The 20,253-nt window shown below is 42.8% G+C and overlaps 1 protein-coding gene across 1 annotated transcript in view; it reads left to right on the forward strand.

Moving 5' to 3' along the window:
* Positions 1 to 6,494: 6,494 nt before the first annotated feature.
* Positions 6,495 to 20,253, forward strand: part of KCNJ3 (potassium inwardly rectifying channel subfamily J member 3) — a 169,808-nt gene continuing 156,049 nt past the window's right edge. The window contains exon 1 of the mRNA XM_069985094.1: positions 6,495 to 7,166. Coding sequence (XP_069841195.1) covers positions 6,495 to 7,166 — 672 coding nt within the window. The remainder of the gene's footprint in view (positions 7,167 to 20,253) is intronic.

Here is a 20,253-nt window from a genome sequence, read left to right on the forward strand (position 1 = left end):
CAACTTCTTCAGCCACCATATTCAAAAACCAAACAATCGGACTTGCTGAGTGCATGCCCAGTGAAAATCCATCATACTTGACCCTTCTTTTCACCAACATCAGCCAGGAGAGGGAGAGCCAGGAGGCCACCATACACCTTCGATAGTCAGATGGACCTCTTTGACCAGCTTTAGTTTAAAGTACATAAAATTGGTTAGAATCTGACTAAAATAAAGTCTTTTTTTAATAAACCGACAGCTTGAATATTGTACTACAATTATGGAGCAGTATCGGCTCATCCATCATCTGTGACATCAGGAAGCAGAAGGTCCAATTATGTTCTACTATAACATGAGGTGAAACCGTCCAGAGCAGCAAACACTGAAACAGCAAAAATGATCCCAGATCGATATGGTGGAGTACAAGCGGGTTACACCAATGTTTCCCCAAGGGAAAAATTTCTCCATGACCGTGATTAATGAGAATCAGGGAGCTTTCACGAGACATGGAAATGTGCACGGTCCCTGATATCCTGCTGAGAAACTGCATGAAAGCTTCATAAAAAGCCGAATATAGTTCCTCTGTGTAGTTACAGATGGCTTGGACCTTGTAAAACTTTTCCTGTAGGGGCCATTGAAAGAGTCACATGAGTTCAGCAAAATACAATGACTTGCGGTCACATCCTATTGGCTAATTCTTATTGATTTCACTCTATATGTGAGTCCACCTCTCCATTCAATCTGGATATGGCTTGTTATTGGGCCCCTTGGCTTGCTGAACTCAGTTAAGTGACAGATGGAGTCCCAAGGGTGCCAGTGGAATGTACTGCCTTAAAGTGGGCTACCAAACTTTGTAAAAATTCTGTACATGACGGAATTTCTTTTTTCTTTTTTGTTCTGAGAATACTTGGTAAGCCCACATTTTTATTAATAATGTACTTTGTGTTTAAAAGTTTTGTTTTTTTATTTATCTTTTTATTATTTTTTATTATATATATATTATTTATGTATATATTTATTCATTTATTTATTTATTTTTATATTCCCATCACTCATGTCTTTTTTTTTTTTAACATATTTGTATACGTGTTAGGACTGGTCGCTCAGACAGACAAGATGGCGGACACGTACAGTGGACCCTAAGCTGAATTCCGCCCACGCCCCTGCCTACTTGCCTTAATCTGTCCTAGGTGACAGCGAGCAACTGGGCGGCAGACCCTGCACTGGCTAGGTGGAACGCAACACAAGACAAACAAACACAATAAAGAAGAGTCAACAGTCTGGGTCACAACAATGGGGCAGAGCAGTACAAAACAAGATCCATAAGCAATTTCAAAGTCAAGCAATAAGGTCAGGGGCAGGCAGAAAACAGGGATGGTCAGAAAAACAAGGCAAAAGGGTCAGAATACACACAGAGAAAATAGCAGAAACAGAAGCAGGCAGAGACTGGCTCAATTACCGGCAGTGAGAGGCAGGTTGGCACTTACTATATAGGAGACCAGAGGTCCAGTGCAGAAGCTGATTGGACTGGACGCCTTATCCCCACAGAACACCTGGGACAAGAGCAACCTGACTGGAAGCAAGAACAGTCTGTCAAACTAGCCAACCAGCATCAGAGTTAACTCCAAAAGAGCCAGGAGTATCTTAGGCAACGCGGGTGTGGCTGAAGAAACTCAAAAGGTAATAATGCAGTGTTCAGACAGGGTTCAGGACACTGCACCAACATAGAAAAATACTGAATATCAGCACCATCTCCGCCGCAAAGCACGAGCCGAGGGGTGCACGGAGTTCAGCACAGACTCGTTCGTGACAATACCATTTAGTATTGGTTAAGGCCCTATTCCACGGAACGATTATCAACCGTACTTGGCCGATATCGGCCGTTACGGCCGATAATCGTCCCGTGGAATAGAGGGCAACGATCAGCCAACATCATTCATGTTAAACATGTTAAAAAACAAGCGATTGATATAGCAGCGATTTGCTGCCATCGCTCCGTGGAACAGGAGCGGTGGCAGCAGACCGCTACTATCCTCTATGGGCTGCCCGGACGATCTGCTGTGTGCGGGACCGCTCCCACTGCAGCATTCCTGCACACATCAAAAGCCCCTGAAGTCAGTAACGTAGATAAACATTCCTACTACACACGGTATGTGCAGTAGGAAAGTATATCTACATATTATTGACGTTAAGGGGTTAAAAGGCAGGTATATTTTTGATAGGATGTGCTTACCTTTAAAGCGATTATACCATTTCATAAGTAATATTGTTTGTTTTCCCTACCTTGTTCAGTACGCTTTTTTATAGACTTTGGGAGAGATTTATCAAACATGGTGTAAAGTAGAATTGGCTCAGTTGCCCCTAACAACCAATCAGATTCCACCTTTCATTTTCCAAAGAGTCTGTGAGCAATGAAAGATGGAATCTGATTGGTTGCTAGGGGCAACTGAGCCAGTTTCACTTTACACCATGTTTGATAAATCTCCCCCATTGTGTGGTTGTAACTATAAGATATGTTCCCACAAAATAATTTTTTCGCAGTTTAGTGTACGTTTAATGCAAAATTACAATTTATGGCCGTAATTTGCATAAAATGGCCGTGTTTTGATGCCCAAAGGATGTCCATTCAAAAGTAACGAACGGTAAATGGCCAGAAGTAGACATTGCGGGACCAAAGAAAATACTGTGCTTGCTATACAATCACATCATCCACATTGTTCACATGACACTTTGCATGTGGCCTTTGACCTCAAAGTTTGGCTGCAGCGTGACACAAACAACAAATGTAATGTTATTACAGCAGGCCTGGTGGGTACACTGGAGTGGCAGCAGTGGAAAAACATAGATTTTTCCGAAAACAGCGCCACGCTTGTCCTCAGGCTGTATGGGGTATTACAACTCTGTTTCTTTTACTTCATTGGAACTGAGCTGCAATATTGCATATGAGGAAAAGTGAGATGCTGTTTCTGGGAAAAAAAATCAGCTACATTTTTTTAATGCCCAATTACTTCTATAAGTGTGTTTATAGTGTGTGGCGTTTTTTTAACAGAAAAAAAAAAGGTTTTCTGCAAATTGAAATGTGTTTATTGGCTGCGTTTTTCTGCAGCTAAACATGTTTAAGAAACCTAAACGCGAAATAAATCAAAAGTGTACAGTGTGAACCTAGCCGTAGGATATATTCACATACAGTGAGGTTTTTAAATAGGTGTCAGAAATTCTTTGTGAAAATCGCTGCAAAAACTGCAATATCATCCTGGTGTGAATCCAACCTAAAGGTGATAAATTCTTCAATTACCACTGGTATCTGGTGGGAAGACCACACGTGTCAGAATACAAATCAGCACATCATGCACTGTACAGACACTGATCAGTCAGGGGGTGCTGCCAGATATGAGCTCTGATAAACCAGCAGAATTTTAACTACAACTGGATGAGAATGAGGCTATTTGGCTGGAGCTCCGCAGTGATACTGTATATGTAATGCAATGCTTGGAAAAGCACCATAAAATCAAATGCACATATACACTGTATAATATAACACAGACAATTGTACGACATTTTCTGCAATTTAGGGGCGGAGCCTTCTTTTTGAAGGTACAAAAGAAAAAGTTTCTATAAAACATAATTAATGATAAGTCTGTGTCATAATCAGTTTTTATCATTACACAACTCAGCTCTGGATGAACCATAGGTAAAGCAATGTATTTGTAAAGAGAACTATATAGTGATGTATGGGGTCTTGTTTCCCCTTACAAAAACAAAATCTTCCCTGGAAAATTGAGTTACAGAAAGCAAAGATTAAATTAAAGGTGTTCTCCAGAGGGAAAAAAAATGTTCTAAAAATCAACTGGTGTCAGATAGTTATACAGATTTGTAAAAATCTCCAGTCTTCCAGTACTTATCAGCTGTTGTATGTCCTGCGGGAAGTGGTGTATTCTCTACAGTCTGCCAAACGGCTTTCTGCTGCCACCTCTGTCCATGTCAGGAACTGTCCAGAGCTGGAGAGGTTTTCTATGGGGTTTTGCTACTGTTCTGGAAAGTTCCTGACATGGACAGAGGTGGCAGCGGAGAGCACTGTGTCAGACTGGAAAGAATACAGGACATACAGCAGATGGTAAGTACTGGAAGGGTTGAGATTTTTTAATCAAATTATTTTACAAATCTGTATTACTTAAAAAAAAACAACAGAGGACCCCATTAAGTAAATCCAACAATGATAGAGATGGACAGCACCTATGCACATGATGGCCATGCTAAATGATTAGGTGAATGATTGATAGATATAACTCTACTGAGTGCTAAACTGGTTAACAATAAATGCGTTTTCCCTTATTAGCTGAAATTGGCTCATCCAGGTGACCAGGGAAGCAAACATCATGTGAATCAAGGCTATACAGGTTAGTATATACCCCGGGGAAACAAACCCATCGGCTGTCATCCTGTCCATCACCTGCAATTGCAGACCCAGCAGGGTCTCGGATTACCAGTTCTTTCTATAAGCCATAGAGCTGAAAGGTTCCTGCATTATTGCCGTTTCCTACAACAGTTTCAACAGGGGATGTCCAGTGTTCAGGATCCTCATCCCATTGATTTGAATAGGCACTGTGTAATACTTTATTCCGCCTATGGTGGCGCTGTAGGGAAACTTAACACTTACAGCCAGATCCCCCTCCACAGATTACACCTGATGGTTGGAGATCAGGGAAGGGGCAGATGTTGTGATTATCAAAATCCCTTATACCAAGTGAGAGGTGACAAAAGACGAGTTCCCCTTTAAGAGTATCACAAGCACAGTAACCGGAGCACACAACACATACACTTACATACGAATCTCCTCCCAGAATCATTAGTGCAAAGAGGTCAAAAATAAACTGTGGGTCTTATCCTTTTCTGGGAAAGCTGGGTGACAACCATTGTTATGTTAACAGCACCTACAGGGGTTGTCACTGCATTACTAGCAATGCATGTCATACACAGCAGGTGACAACCCTTATGTGAGCTGTAATACTAGTCGTTATTGCAATCCTGTCACCCAGCTTTCCCTGACACAGATATAATAAGGAAGGACTCTAAGAGGAGATCCATGTTATCTATTTATGCACGCTGCTTGCACGCACACAAAGACATCTGCAACTCTCACTGTTCTTCCTTGTGTCTTGAGGGTGACAGCTGCGTCTCTCCTCCACAGCGGCACTCACACAGTTAATAATCTCTTCATTTTCCCAACACTCCCACAGCACTCCCACTCCAAGCTCCGTGAATGGCAGCTCCAGAAGAGTAACCCACAATATGGGGGTGAATTGTCAAACTTACATTTTGCTACAAAGCCCACAGAGCTGCCCCCCCCTGACTTCCCTCTATATGTCACCTATCTATTGGGCTGCTGAAACTTGCTCCAGTGCATGTGTTTACACCTGTCATGGTGCATGCATGGACTGCGAGCGGTGCACGTCATGATGTGTAGGTTAGTGTACTGTATGTGGAGGAAGACATCCCTATTGTGTGCTGGGCACTGCAGTCTGGAAGCTCAGTGTATATATATGGGGAGTGGAAAGGAGAGAAGAACAGGAGGAGCCTCAGATCCCTGCAGCTGATCACACACACACATACACACACACACTCACATACACCAACACTATCTCCATTCTCCCCAACACACACTCACCACAATCATGATGATCCTATCACCTCCCCCAAAAAGAAAAAGAACTGGAGCTCATTCCCCCTAATCCCAGTCCTAGGCATGCCATAAGCATCTTCAGCACTGGCCAAGACTCCAGAGGATCTTACGAAAGGACATGAAGCCAAAGGCAGACCCTGAGCTGTGAGGATCATCTTTAGTGCTTTTGTCCCTAACAACATCCCAGGAAGCTGTAGGCGACCTCAGTGCCTCCATCCTCCGATCATTGCAAGCACACAGAACAGTTGTGCTCTGCTGATCTTCAGTTTGGGGGGAGGGGGGACATTGCCTCTGAAATTGCTAGGCTGGACCTCTGCTTGAACTCCTGTGCATTTTGTTCCGTGATACTTTCAAGGCGACGCGTCCTCCCTGGTACCTGACCAGCGAAAAGAAACAAGATATCGCCCTAGGAAGTAAGGTCGCATTATCATTTCGTTTTCTTTCTTTTTTTTTTTTTTTTGGTTATTTTGTCATTTTCTGCATGCCAACTTCAAGGCAACGTCAACCCTGCAGGGAGATGCTTTGCTGCAGAACCAAAGCCAAAGGGACCGGGATCTGGGGATGAGATGATGAGATCATTTGGATTGTGTTTAGGAAGAAAGAAATTGATACAGTAAATCAGTTTTTTGTATCTTCCTCGATAGGAGATCTCGATGGATGTTCACGGATTATGTGGCTTGTAGCTGCCGAACGTAGGGACCGTTACTTTCCCAGCAATAGAAATCCAAGCTATTGAGGAAAAAAAATAAAAGGAAAGCCGGAGAAAGAACTAAATAAGAGAGTGACCCTGATTTGCACATCCACTGAATCTGGCTGTTGTTGCTTTTTCCATATTATGTCTGCACTCCGAAGGAAATTTGGGGACGATTATCAGGTAGTGACCACTTCGTCCAGTGGCTCTGGATTTAACCAAGCTGCCCCCAAAAGGAAGAGACAGAGGTTCGTAGAGAAGAACGGCCGATGTAACGTCCAGCATGGCAACCTGGGGAGCGAGACCAGCAGATACCTCTCTGACCTCTTCACTACCCTGGTGGACCTTAAATGGCGTTGGAATTTATTCATTTTCATCCTGACTTATACAGTGGCTTGGCTTTTTATGGCGTCCATGTGGTGGGTCATTGCCTACATGAGAGGGGATCTCAATAAAGCACATGATGAGAACTACACACCTTGCGTGGCTAACGTCTACAACTTTCCATCCGCCTTTCTCTTCTTCATTGAGACTGAGGCCACCATTGGTTACGGATTCAGGTACATTACTGATAAGTGCCCAGAAGGAATTATCCTCTTTCTTTTCCAGTCCATCCTAGGTTCCATCGTCGATGCCTTTTTGATAGGTTGCATGTTCATCAAGATGTCGCAACCCAAAAAGAGAGCCGAAACTTTAATGTTCAGTGAACATGCAGTCATTTCCATGAGAGATGGCAAACTCACCCTGATGTTCAGAGTGGGCAACCTTCGAAACAGCCATATGGTATCTGCTCAAATCCGCTGTAAATTGCTCAAAGTAAGTATTTGTCAATGCATTTATTGTCTAGAATGACGTCCTGTAGTCAATGGACCCCACATTTTGATATTGCTATGTGCTCTATGTCCATCATATACAGTAGTCTTAAAGAACACCTTTCATGGCGGCCAACTGCCGGATCAGCAGAGATTTCCGCTGTTAATCCAGAGTTAATCCAGAGGTTCGGTAGACCATCGCCATCAAGACTATAATGGATCGTAGTGGTGGGTCCAATGGTGTTCTCGTGCAATATGGTCTCATGGCGTGGTCATAGCCATGAATACTCTGACTCCCAGATTAACAGGAAATCTCTGCTGACCCGGCAGCGGGCCATCATGATTTTAAGGATGCACCGCACTTAACGTAAGAACAAACAAAACAAAAAGAGGTCAATTATCCTGTAGGTTGGAGAAGTGCACAAAAAAAGTCTAACATTGTAAAACATAACCTGCTCGGAAAATATAACACTCACACTATTCACACTTGCAATTTAATCTTCTATTTCGGGAAAATATGACCTAAATCTATTCCGAAAGGTAGAACGTTTTGCTATGCTCACTTTCACTAGGTAAATGGGAATCGTGGCCCAGTTGTGATGCTTACTTATTCATGGTAGAGTTTAGGGCTAGCTGCGGGCTACTCAGTACCAATAAGCTGCTCGTAAAGGCCTGCTTTTATCCAGGGTTGTTAAATTCCCACTGAAATCCAATGTTTTTTTCTCCCGATAGTTTCTTATTCTTCATCGTAATAACCCACCGTGAGCGCTAGATCCCTTTGCATTCTACCGAAAATGTGGATGATTGGATCCAATCCCCTTGTAATTGAGCAGCCATTTCTTTCTGACCTTTACTTGTACTCTAATGTTATTAAAGTTGTGTGGCGAAAATTTCCAAGGCAAATGCTTTCACAGTCGGTTTATTATGGAGCTGTCATGGTTACGAGATATCCTGATTTCTCAACACCTCAGGGGTTAATGCTGTGTGCTACTTTTAAGAAACCCCGCTTGATTTTTCTCTTTCTAATCTAAACCCGGCAGTAAAGACTTAGTCGGCTGCTCATTTAGTCACTCATCCATCACCGTTAGACCAACAAATTTATTTTCTCATATAACTTTCTGGCATAATGATCCCCTGGAGTCTCCTTGTTTGTTGGCTGCATTCTGCTTGGTCAGACTACAGCAGTATTGATTTGTGGTGCCATCCCTGTCATTTATCCTCTCCGCAATCTATTTTTGTCAATGCTGATCATTTCACTTTAGTATTCAGTCCAGGAAAACTGCTAATTCGCAATGAACATTCAAAGCTGTAAAAAAAAATAAATCTTCATAGGTCAGTTATGGGCCATTGTGCAGCGTCCTCCAATCCCGGCCCAAATGGGGGTCATTTGATCTAAAGGAAGAGCACCATGCATCCCTATAATACTGAGGATTTAGTTCATACGTAGGGTTGAGCGGAGAGGCCAAAGTGTCCGGGTTCGGCACTGTTCTCCGAACCCGAATGCTTAGTACTTGACTCCCTGTGGATGCAGAAGTTGGATGCAGCCCTAGGAAGTCCTAAAAAATATGGATATAGCCTATGGAAATACATTTTAGCCTCTCCACTTAACGCTATTCATAAGTCTTATGGCCAACATTTGCTGCCATAATATAGACCCAATACCCGTAACTATTTAATTAGATACCATTGAAGGTCAATATTTGGTCAAATCTATTTTTTCCTTTCCAGTTCCCTCCCTATTTCGTCTATGTTTCCATTTTTTTCCCCTGACTTGGCATTTTTGCCCAGAAAAAATGATGATTTTTTTTAAATACAAACAAGTGAAAAATTAAGATTAGATTCCGTTCTAAGTTCCGTTCAGTAGAACCATCATAGGTCCTGTTGTCACTACTCTAACTCTTCATTTTATCTCTATGAAGCCAGCTAATATATGTAGATATTAGTTCAAATTATGTGAAAGTTCACCATTACGTGTGAATGAGGTTGAGGAAACCCATTTAGAGTGCATAGGAATAGAGACCGTTATCGTAATTGACATGGTTTTCAATACAGAATCTGCGTGGAAATACAACAACATACTACTTTTGACAGTCCATCGAACATCTTGAATCCATCTGAAAAAAGTTTGAGCTATTTCTTGACTTTTTACCTGCCCTGGAGTCAGTTTTGACATTTTTAAGGCCAGGAGCAATTTTTATGGTGAGTTGACCTCCCGACTCTTGGCGTATGTCTTGCCCTAGTATAGAAATAGCACAATGTATCTTGCTGAATGTGGCCATCATGTCCAGGTTAATTATCCCATAATGCTTCGGGCTTGTCAAGTCAGTGCTGCTGGCAATGGAAGTTGTCAAGGCGTTGGGACCTCAATCATCTCTGCTTGTAGTAGCTTTCTGTTGATTTATTTTATCACTAGTTTTGGGGACTTCTTGGATAAAAATGAACAGGGTTACCATAAAACAGGAGAAGGGCTTAGTTCATCAATGTTTAATTGGTGGGGACCTGATCCCGCAACCCTTGCCAATCAGAGGCTTTCCTTAAGTATTGGTAACCTATCCTTGAAAGTCCATTGATGATTGATTTGTGGGGTCTTGAGATGAGAGCAACTGGAGCATCAGCATTCGAATACTGGTGGCTGAAGAAGTTGGATGCAGTCCTAGTAAGTCCGGGAAAACATATGCTGTATTCATGTTTTCCAGGCAGCCTTAGAGCTGCATCCAACGTCTTCAGCCACTGGTTTCAAATGCTGAATTATTTCAAGTTGTGCTCATCTCTAGCGGGGACCTGACCCTGAGGCCCTGAGGTGGCTGTGCCTACCGAGGGGTAACTCTCCCTTCTGGGAGCAACTCTAGCTCAGCATATAAACTCCAATCATATTTTGAGAGCCTTTAAAAGTTGAACATTGGTTTGAAGGACAGCTATCTCCAATATGTAAAGTGCATTCTCTAGGTCTAGGGGAGGCATGTGTGGCCATCTGGTTCCTTTCCTCGCTTTAACCCTGGGTCTCCTTTGAGAGGTAGCCACCCTGCTGGTTTGGTTGCTTATCGGCAAACAATAATAATAATCAGGTGGTTACTGTGAGCCACATTGGTCCTCTGTCGCCTTTGGCAAATAGAGGATATTTGTCCCGAACCCTTGCAGAAGCCTTCTGGGGGGGGGGGGGGGGGGGGGAATGTGGTTGGTTGGGGGCCCAATAGTGGGCTTGCACTTTTTTGTGTGGCACATCTGCACCTTTTTGTGTACTTGGGTGAGCGCACGCTCCTTGGACTCTTAATAAAAAAAAAATGTCTTAATTTGTATGGGTTCATATTTGATCGGGGTGCTATTATGCAAGACTTAACATTTGCTTCCATACTTTATAGTGTATACAGTACGTATCCGTAAAAGATAATTGTTTTCCCAAGGAGGACAATCAATTGACATCACGCAACACTATGAAAATCTCCCCGTCTGTTCTCTAAGCCACCATGACACTGATTATTTAACCCTTTTGGTCACACCTGATTTCTTCTGGGAAATAAAAGGGGTTGATGCAAGTTCAGGCTTCACTGCCGTACCATTAAAATGAAGTCAATTAACCATTAGAGAGGAGCCGGCCACGTTTAGCCTTCATCCAGTGTTTATTTTTAGTATTACATAAGGTTCACTGTGCACATTATGGGTGAAAGATGATCCGTGCCTCGCAGTGTATTCTTAAACGAGAAGCAAAGTGGCAGAGAAGGTTGAAGCGTGGTGCATTGTGGGAAAGCAGGGGATTATTTTTGGGAAACGGGATCCCGGTTTGTCGGCGCTAAATGTTTTGTCACTTGAGGCTTCCGAGGGACGTTTTCTGTTTGCGAGGCTTTGTAAATAAGTGAAATTGTGCACATTCCCCGAGCGCTTAATACGCTCAACACACAAATAAATCATTAAGTGCTTGTACACAGTTCGCTTCTTAAGAGCAATAAGCTATTTTCGTTATCTGCATGGGGAAGTAGCACAATTAGAAAAGCTTTAGAGAACCCCGCTGCCTGACCACGTTCCGATATACAAGGTTTGCCTAATTATAAAACGGAGGAAGGGAGGTCTCCTGGCGTTTATTTTACTCGTCGCTCCACTGGGCTCTGCTACATTAAGAAAGGTAAGGGCGGGTCTCATGGCAAATCTAGAGCCAAATCTGCATTTTTTTCGGTGAGTCTTGCTGCCATGGACCTCACCCCTGCTACACTGGTAGTGGTGAAATCCGTAACGAAAATGACGGAATGGATTAAGCGTGTGGTGGGTTAGAAAATCGGCAGCATTCTCGTATTTGAACATGACCAAAGGAAGTGGCTTGTTCATAAGGTTTGTAAACCCAATGGGGGAGATTTATCAAATTGGTGTAAAGAAGAATTGTCTTAGTTGCCTCTAGAAACCAATCAGATTCTACTTTTCATTTTACAGATTCTTTGAAAAACGAAAGGTGAAATCTGATTGGTTGCAAGGGGCAACTGAGCCAATTCTTGGGGAATTTTGGTGCACTAGGGCTACCACCCTCAGTGCACTGATACGCCGTGGCCAGCCCACCCATTCTTACAGCAAAACAGAGCCGGGCAGAGCACCACCTCAATATTCACTAGAAGGGACAGGCAGGCATGGGTGGATTGGTGCACTGAGGGTGGTAGACCCACCTCATTAGCATAAACAAACTGCTAATATTCTGAAAACAGTGCAGAAGATGAAGGTAAGAAACGTACCTAAATCCTCAGTGCTCTCTGCCCTATAGAGACATATAAGCAGGTAAGTTGTTTCTAGCTTTCCTTTAATCAGGCTTCCTGGTACCATAGACTTGTATGTTAAGGTCACTATACAAGTAAACCCCTCTGTTTCTGGTGAGTTCAGCCAGCAGTATACAGTGTGTGTGGGCCTCCCGGGACTCCACCAACAGATAATGTTGATGGAGACAAGGGTCAGGCATGATAGAATTTTACTACCCGACCCCTTTGTTCTCAGAGAGATAAGCTGTCGCCACAGCTGGCTGGCTTCGGCTTCCCTCTCTCGTCCCCATAGATGACAGAGAAACATTTGGCCATATGAAAGGTTCCTCCTGTGTAAAGGAACAATAAGAAAGAATGCCAACACTTGTTGAAAGTATATAGTCACCATTCCCATGAATCAGCTTGTTATCCCCTATCCCAGGGGTCCTCAACTGGCGGAGGCCAGCTGTCCGGACCCCTGCTGCAGCTCAGTATACCTGTATACTGAGCTGCGCTGCTCCCCTCTGCACAGTAACTATGAGCGCACATAGTTACCGTGCGGCAGCACTGACAGAGAGGGCCGCTCTGTCCTGTCTCTGGTTTTGGCGCTCGAGTGACGTCACTGGAGCGCCGATGCCAGGACAAGGGGAGGACGGCCTCTTGTGACCGCTGCAGTGCGGCCACAAGAGGGGAAGAGAAAAGGAGAAGCCCGGTCCCAGGTGAGTATAAGTGTTTGTTTTTTATGTTATATGCTATATGGGAGGGGGAGTACAGGGAGGTTATCTAACTGGGGGAGCAGACAGCAGGGGTGCTATATAACACTGGGGAAGCACAGGGGGACTATATACTACTGGGGGAGTGCACAGGGGGGCTATATACTACTGGGGAGCGCAACACGTTTACTACTGATGTTCAGCTCAGACCTTTACCTGACAATAGATCCCACTAAGTGGACCTTCACTAAAAGTTGTTGAGAACCCCTGCCCTATCCTATGGGTTGGGTGGAAAACATTGAGATGGGATTACCCTTTAAGTTTTGAGTATTAAAATAAGATCCGGACCCTCAAATTAGAAACTTATTATACGAATGGGAAATAGTTTTGCACTAACCAACCTACCTGTTTTGCATGGTGTAAGTTTAGCCTAGATTCTGGTACTAAGAGCTACAGTGTACGTAGATCATTATTTTGGTGTCTCATTTGTGAGACCTTTGTACAGATGTCTTGCCTTGGCTGTCATTCCTTCTTTAAATGAAATTAACACAAATGGCAGAGCTCTGGAAATCTTTGTGCTAGGCTGTGCTTGCTCCTCACTGCAGTGGTCCCATTAGGTCTGGGTCATACAGGGCCGCGGAAACAAGGGTGGAGTATTCAGGTCAGACACATTTTCAGCAAAATAAAAGGAAGCAGAGCATATTTAAAGGAGAAGACAAAGCAATTTTTTAACTAGTGCAGGGGAGAGGGAGGAAAAAAAGAAATAGTGTGCTCTTACCTCCCCTGCTCCAGCGCTAGTTGCTGCATACCACCGCTCCCGTCCCCAGGTCCCCGGCCACTTCTTGGTCTGAGCTGGACCCAGATCCGTGGGGTCGGAAGACAGGCTGACAGGCTGAGCAGACCATACACGTCACAACCCGAGTCCTGGCTCAGACCAGGAAGAGGACAGGGACCCAGGGACTGGAGCAGTGGTACGCGGCCACCAGCGCTGGAGCGGGGGAAGTAAGGGCACACTATTTCTTTTATCCTCTCCCTCCCCAAAACTTGTTAAAAATAGCTTTGCCCAGACTTCTCCTTTATGGCCCCATGCAGACAGTAATTCTATGTACACAGAGGCATATAGAAGGGCTTCACCTTTCTGGATTTATTGTAACACCATGATGTGCTATACAGGGGAAGGGTAACACTCCACAGTCAATACTTTTCCAGGAGGGATAAAAAAAAAAACCCACAGAAAAGATGTAGGAAAAGATGCTCTAAAATTGTTAGATTTTTAAAGAATACAAGTACAGAGAGGACAGATGACAAGAAGTAATACTTAAGAGTCCTAGTGGGTGGTGTTATAAAAAGAATTCTACAGCTCCACCCACGAGTTTCTGCATTAATAATAACACAGAGTGTCAATGAATTGCCCTCTAAAGGCCGTATTACTCGGCACAATATTGAGAGGGAAGTGAACGCCAACGTGTCAGGTCATCCTTCGCTTCCCCCTCGTTCCCCGCTTGCTGCCTGTGCTACTAGGCGCACAAACAGCGAGCTGCATGAGAAGCTACCTGGATTGTCCGGGTGGCCCATTGAAGTCAGCGGTGGCTTCTATTACAGGCAGCGGACCGTCGATCTTATGTTTGGGCCGTTTTAACATGTTGAAAGATCACTATCAGCCAACATTGTGCATGTCCAAATGATTATCGTCCGGAGCGGATAGTAATCGTCCAATACTCGTTTCTTGTAAAAGGGCCATTAGTTTACCAAAGTGTAATACCTAGTTAAAAAAGATGCCACATACAGTGGTGAGTCTGGGGATCAGTGATGCTCATGGTGAGAAATGTTTAGCCCAAATGGTGAGCTCAAATTGCTGAAAAGGTTCCTGCTGGCTATGATAGGTGTCAGATGACACAGGACATAGCAGCTTACTGTGTACAAATCTGCATAGATGGAGACTGGTCAGAGTGCCCATACTAACAGATGGAAAACAAAATATAGCGTAATTCAGACAGGGCTATTGTGGTGAAAGAAAGCACATAGAACTCTCACCTGAGTACAGTAGGTTGTGCTGATATAAGGCACAACTCTTAGGGCCCTATTCCACCGGACGATTATCGTTTGCATAATCGTTAACAATTAACGATCTCAAACGACCGCTATTGCGAAAGACCTGAAAACGTTCACTCATTTCCATGGAACGATAATCGTTACTTATGATCGTAATTGCGATAGTTTTTCTTCGCTATTTATTCGCTATTGCGTTCGTATCTATTGCGAACGACCGAACATTGTCTTATTCAATGCGAACGATTTGCGAACGTTTTGCAAACGAGCAACGATAAAAATAGGTCCAGGTCAACGATTTCTCGTTCGGTCGTTAATCGTTAACTGCATTTCAACATTGCATTATCGTTTAGGTTCGAACAATTTAACGATAATCTGAACGATAATCCACAGGGATTAAAGACAGTCAGTATCCTCCTCCACTCCAAGATGGGTACAGAGGCGCAGGTCCAGGTGCAAGATCAGGGTATGAAATATCATAAAATTTATTTAAAGAAATATGCCAAAGGAACAACGCGTGTGAGGCATTTGATAAAAAGATCGGTCCAGTGTCAAAACGCGTTGTGTCATTGGCATATTTCTTTAAATAAATAGATAGATAGATAGATAGATAGATAGGAGAAAGAAAGAAAGAAAGAAAGAAAGAAAGAAAAAAAGAAAGAGAAAGAAAGATAATAGGTAGATAGGAGATAGATAGATGGATAATAGATAGATAAATAGATAGATAGATAGATAGATAGATAGATAGATAGATAGATAGATAGGTAGATAGATAGATAGATAGGAGATGGATAGAAAGAAAGAAAGAAAGAAAGAAAGAAAGAAAGAAAGAAAGAAAGAAAGAAAGAAAGAAAGAAAGATAGATAGATAGATAGATAGGAGATAGACGATAGATAGATAGATAGATAGATAGAAGATAGATAGAAAGAAAGAAAGAAAGAAAGAAAGAAAGAAAGATAGATAGATAGATAGGAGATAGATAGATAGAAGATAGATAGATAGATAGATAGATAGATAGATAGATAGATAGATAGATAGATAGATAGATAGATAGATAAATAGATGGATGGATAGATAGATAGATTTTTTTTAATAGATATTTTTTTATGTGGAGCATAATATAGTTCATTGATCCGCAAAGTACGTACAGCAACACAATCATTTAGTAATTTCTTTTTACGCTGCCTGTTATATCACAATGATAGGCGAATCAATAATCTCAGGATAAAGAAATTCCGCTGTGGGCTCATCAGGGATTCTGCTTGTAGTTTCTTGTAGAGTCGCTGACTACTTATCTGCAGAACATCATTCAGTCATTTGTATTACACCACTTCTACAATTCAATAATGGTGTCTGTCCTGAGTTATTACAGGGGATATGTAAAGTTTAAGAAATCTGATAGGATTCCAGAAATGTTTGCAGCGTTGGTATTTTATTGCACAAGCCGTAAATCACCCAGCGCTATCTATACTAAAGGGGGGATTCTGCATACTATAGGAAAAGCAATCTATTCTGCTGAGTTATCTGTAAGAGTGAGTATTGGCTGCGGTTGGGTTTATGGCCGGTGGGGGTTTCCACAGTAAATACATTGGTTTACAACCTCAGGGCAGAGTATTCATCTGAAAGAGTTTTTTTTGGTATTGAACCTTTGTAATGATAATATTGTTTGTTTGTTTTTCTTCCTTGGGAAACTGCAATAGCCGGAGCCGGACACTTCAGAAGCTTTAGAAAGATGAAGAATTGCATGAATATTGTACTGTTCTATACTTTTAAAAATATCCATCATAATTCATATGGATAGTACCACGGTTGGTTTTATGGGGTACTTATATGCTAGGCTCGAAACCCCCTTTAAGAACATCACGAATAAATTCTTATAATATCTGTAGTATTCTGTGGAAACTGTATGGCAGTATTATGTTAAAGGGGATGTGCCATAAAGCAAAGACATGTACTACAAACATATAAGTATAAAGGTGCAGTTTAAAAAAAACAAACAAACATATCCCTGTACTGTTTTTCTCCCCCATGGATCTAATCACTTCCTGGTTTTCTCTCTGAACTGTGACCCTGCTGTTGCCATGTAACAGTGCACACACTGCCCCCACAATCCTCTTTGTTTGTAGGTTCAGTGAAAACCAACTGCCAGTACTTTCTGGAGATTGCAGTTGAACTGAGCATGCCTGACCACCTTAATGGGTCATAACCAAGGGCAACAGGTTATAAAAACAAAGCGGGATTTCTAAGTCCATATCTCTCATATGGGATATTATAAAAAATGCTTGTACATTTGAGATATGTTTAATTTCACATAGTGTACGGTATACTGCTCTTTAACTTTTTAAGGGGGTTGCTTGGAGATCAATAAATTTTTAAAACAAAAATAACAAAATGCATTTAAAAGCAAAAAAAAAAAGAAGAAAAAATTACCTCCCAACTGTTCCAACAGTTTCCCCGCTAAGATCTATATTTCCTAATCCTGCCTCAATACGATTGGCCGAATACGAGAAATCACTTTGTCTAATAGAACCCTAAGGCCTTATGCACACGTTCAGTATTTTTTTCAAGTCAATAGATTACTCCCGCTATCCACCCGTACAATCTGCTAAAAATTATTAATTGGGTATACGTAGTGCACCCGTATTTCTGTAAATCCAATCTCTTTTCAACATGTCAACTTTTTACGGAGATATGGATGCCAAACAGATTACAAACTGTAAAAAATGGCGGATCCCATTGATTTCTATGAGAGGATTCCATAAATTGGTTTGCGTCCTTGTAATCTATTGATCGTGTGAATAAACCAATAGAAAACAAGGTGCACTAACTCAAATATGGAAATATGGATTTGTAGATTATGGGACGTGTGAATAAGCCAGATCAGTATGGTTGCTATGGACCAGTCGCTATGGACAGCAGTAGGGATGTGCATCTGTAGTCTTTCGCAATGCACTCATGACCCTGTAATACATCCAGCCATTTGACCAGGGTTGATTCAAATGAATGGGTCTGTAATCTGTCCACATCAACTCTTAGGAAAAGCTTCCTATCAAAAGCGTAGATTCTTGTGTTTTAATTTTTTTGCATGAAAATCTGGTCCATGGATTGTTTGAGTGAAGTGACTGGTGAGGGGGAGGATGTTCATGACTTTAAACACTTTATCCATTTTAATTCTGCTCTTCGATCATGACTAATACAAAGTCATATTGGCGTTTTCTGTACAATAGTCAGTACCCGTGAGTCGAGAGCTGCATTACCATATGGGAACACATATGTTTATATACACCGCATCAGGTCCAGCTCAGACACGTTCATGTTGATGTATGTCACCGTCACTATAAATATATTGTGATTGTTTTGTAAGACCATTTATACGAGTGGGATTTTTTTTGGCATTCTTTTTTTTTTCTTTTTGTAGTTTTAGTGGTTAAAGTGTAAATCTAGAGATGGTCCCCTGCCCCCTGTTGTGCAAAGATTGATGCAGGAGATGCAGGTCATGCTGGACAGTACAGTTACCAAGGCAACAACCAGACTCCTAGCAAGAAAAGGGCTGGTGCACAGAACCTGCTGGGCATTAGATGGTTACCTCGCCAACTGTAGTGCCCAGCGCAAGCTGCATCTCCCCGTATTGTATTTTTCTGCGTATAAGACTACTTTTTAAACCAGGAAAATCTTATAGAGTTGATCAAACCTCGGGAAATCCTAAGTTTGATCGAACATTCACGAACCTGCTGCATTTGATTGCTGAAGCCTTCCAGGTCCGTGGGGAAGGAGGAGACTGCCCGGGTACCGCCTAGAATTCCGGGATTGAGCCTATTACCTAGGCTGTATCCCAGAATTTTGGGCAGTACTCGGGAACTCTCCTCCTTCCTCACGGACCGGGAAGGCATCGGGAATCAAATACGGCGGGTTCGTTAATGTTCGAGTTTGATCAAACCTAGGATTTCCCGAGATTCGATTAACTCTAGTCTTATACGCCGGGTGTCGTTTTGTAAGGCGGGTGCTGAAAAACTTTGGAACCAAACCGGAGAATCTGCTGTCGCCACATATGATGGGGGGAGCTCAAACACGGCCGCATCCCCACCATATGCGACGACCGTATAAAGGGCAGAGAAAGCTGCAGGGGTCCAGGGTATGGAAAAAAGAGATATGGTAGAGTGGCGCTGTGTCCAGAAAAACACACCTCTTTCACCCGTCTGGCCGCCCTTGTATCCTACCGTATTACTGTACCTCCTTCTCTGCCTCTCAGATCGAAATATAGTATCTGGCAGTATCTAAGGGCCCTATTCCACCGGATGATTATCGTTAAGATTATCGTTAAATTGTTCGAATCTAAACGATAATCGTTCGGTTGAAATGCAGTTAACGATTAACGACTGAACAAGAAATCGTTAATCGCTTTATAAGACCTGGACCTATTTTTATCGTTGCTCGTTCGCAAAACGTTCGCAAATCGTTCGCATTGAATAAGACGTCGTTCGATCGTTCACAGTAGATACGAACGCAATAGCCAAGATATAGCGAAAAAAAAATGATCGCAAATACGATCATAAGTAACGATTATCGTTCCATGGAAATGAGTGAACGTTTTCAGGTCTTTCGCAATAGCGGTCGTTTGAGATCGTTAATCGTTAACGATTATGCGAACGATAATCGTCCAGTGGAATAGGGCCCTAAGACATTAGCGTCAGATCATGGAAATTCTATAAGGTGTGAGATGCGGCCTCCATGGATCAGGCTTGTTTCTCCAGCACATCCCACAGGTGACCAGTTGGATTGAGATCTGAGAATTTGGAGGCCGGGTCACCACTGTGAACATTTGGTCATGAGGATCCTCAAACCAGTGCTCAATAATTGTTGCGGTGTTACCTGCACATTATTCTGTTGAAAGAGACCGCCGCCATCAGGTCTTGGTGTGTACGATGGTTAGGTAGGTGGTACATGTCGCAGTAACAACCGCATGATGCCAAGTTTCCTAGCAGAACATTGCCCAGAACATCACACTCCCTGTCACCTCTGTCCATGTCAGAAACTGTCCAGGGAAGTAGCAAATCCCCATAGGAAACCTCTCCTGCTCTGGACAGTTCTTGACACGGACAGAGGTGGCAGCAGAGAGCACTGTGTCAGTCTGGAAAGAATACACCACTTCCTGCAGGACATACAACAGCTTAAAGACTTGGGAGATTTTTATCATAAGTAATTTACAAATCTATATAACTTTCTAACACCAGCTGATTTGAAAGAAAAATACTCTTTGTATTAGTAAACTCAGCTTGATTCATTTTAAATCTCATCGTAATTTTAAATTCATTTTAAATTCATCGTAAATCTCGCTGCGAGTCTGTCAGGTCCTGGCAGTTCACTGTCACTACATACTCGCAGCTGTCTGAACGACTGCTGCGTGTATGTAATTCTGCCGGCCGCTTAACCCCTTCAGCTGCCGCCCGGCTCCCGCTCTGTATAAATTACCTCTCCTCGCTACACGGGGGCCCCGGCGTACTGCTCTCCCGCCCGGCCAATCAGTGGCTGCGGCTGGGCAACACACTGATTGGCCGGGCGGGAGAGCAGTACGCCAGGACCCCGTGCAGCGAGGAGAGGTAATGTATACAGAGCGGGA

This window comes from Dendropsophus ebraccatus, chromosome 9 (assembly GCF_027789765.1).
Source record: "Dendropsophus ebraccatus isolate aDenEbr1 chromosome 9, aDenEbr1.pat, whole genome shotgun sequence".
In the NCBI taxonomy this organism is placed as follows: Eukaryota; Metazoa; Chordata; class Amphibia; order Anura; family Hylidae; genus Dendropsophus; species Dendropsophus ebraccatus.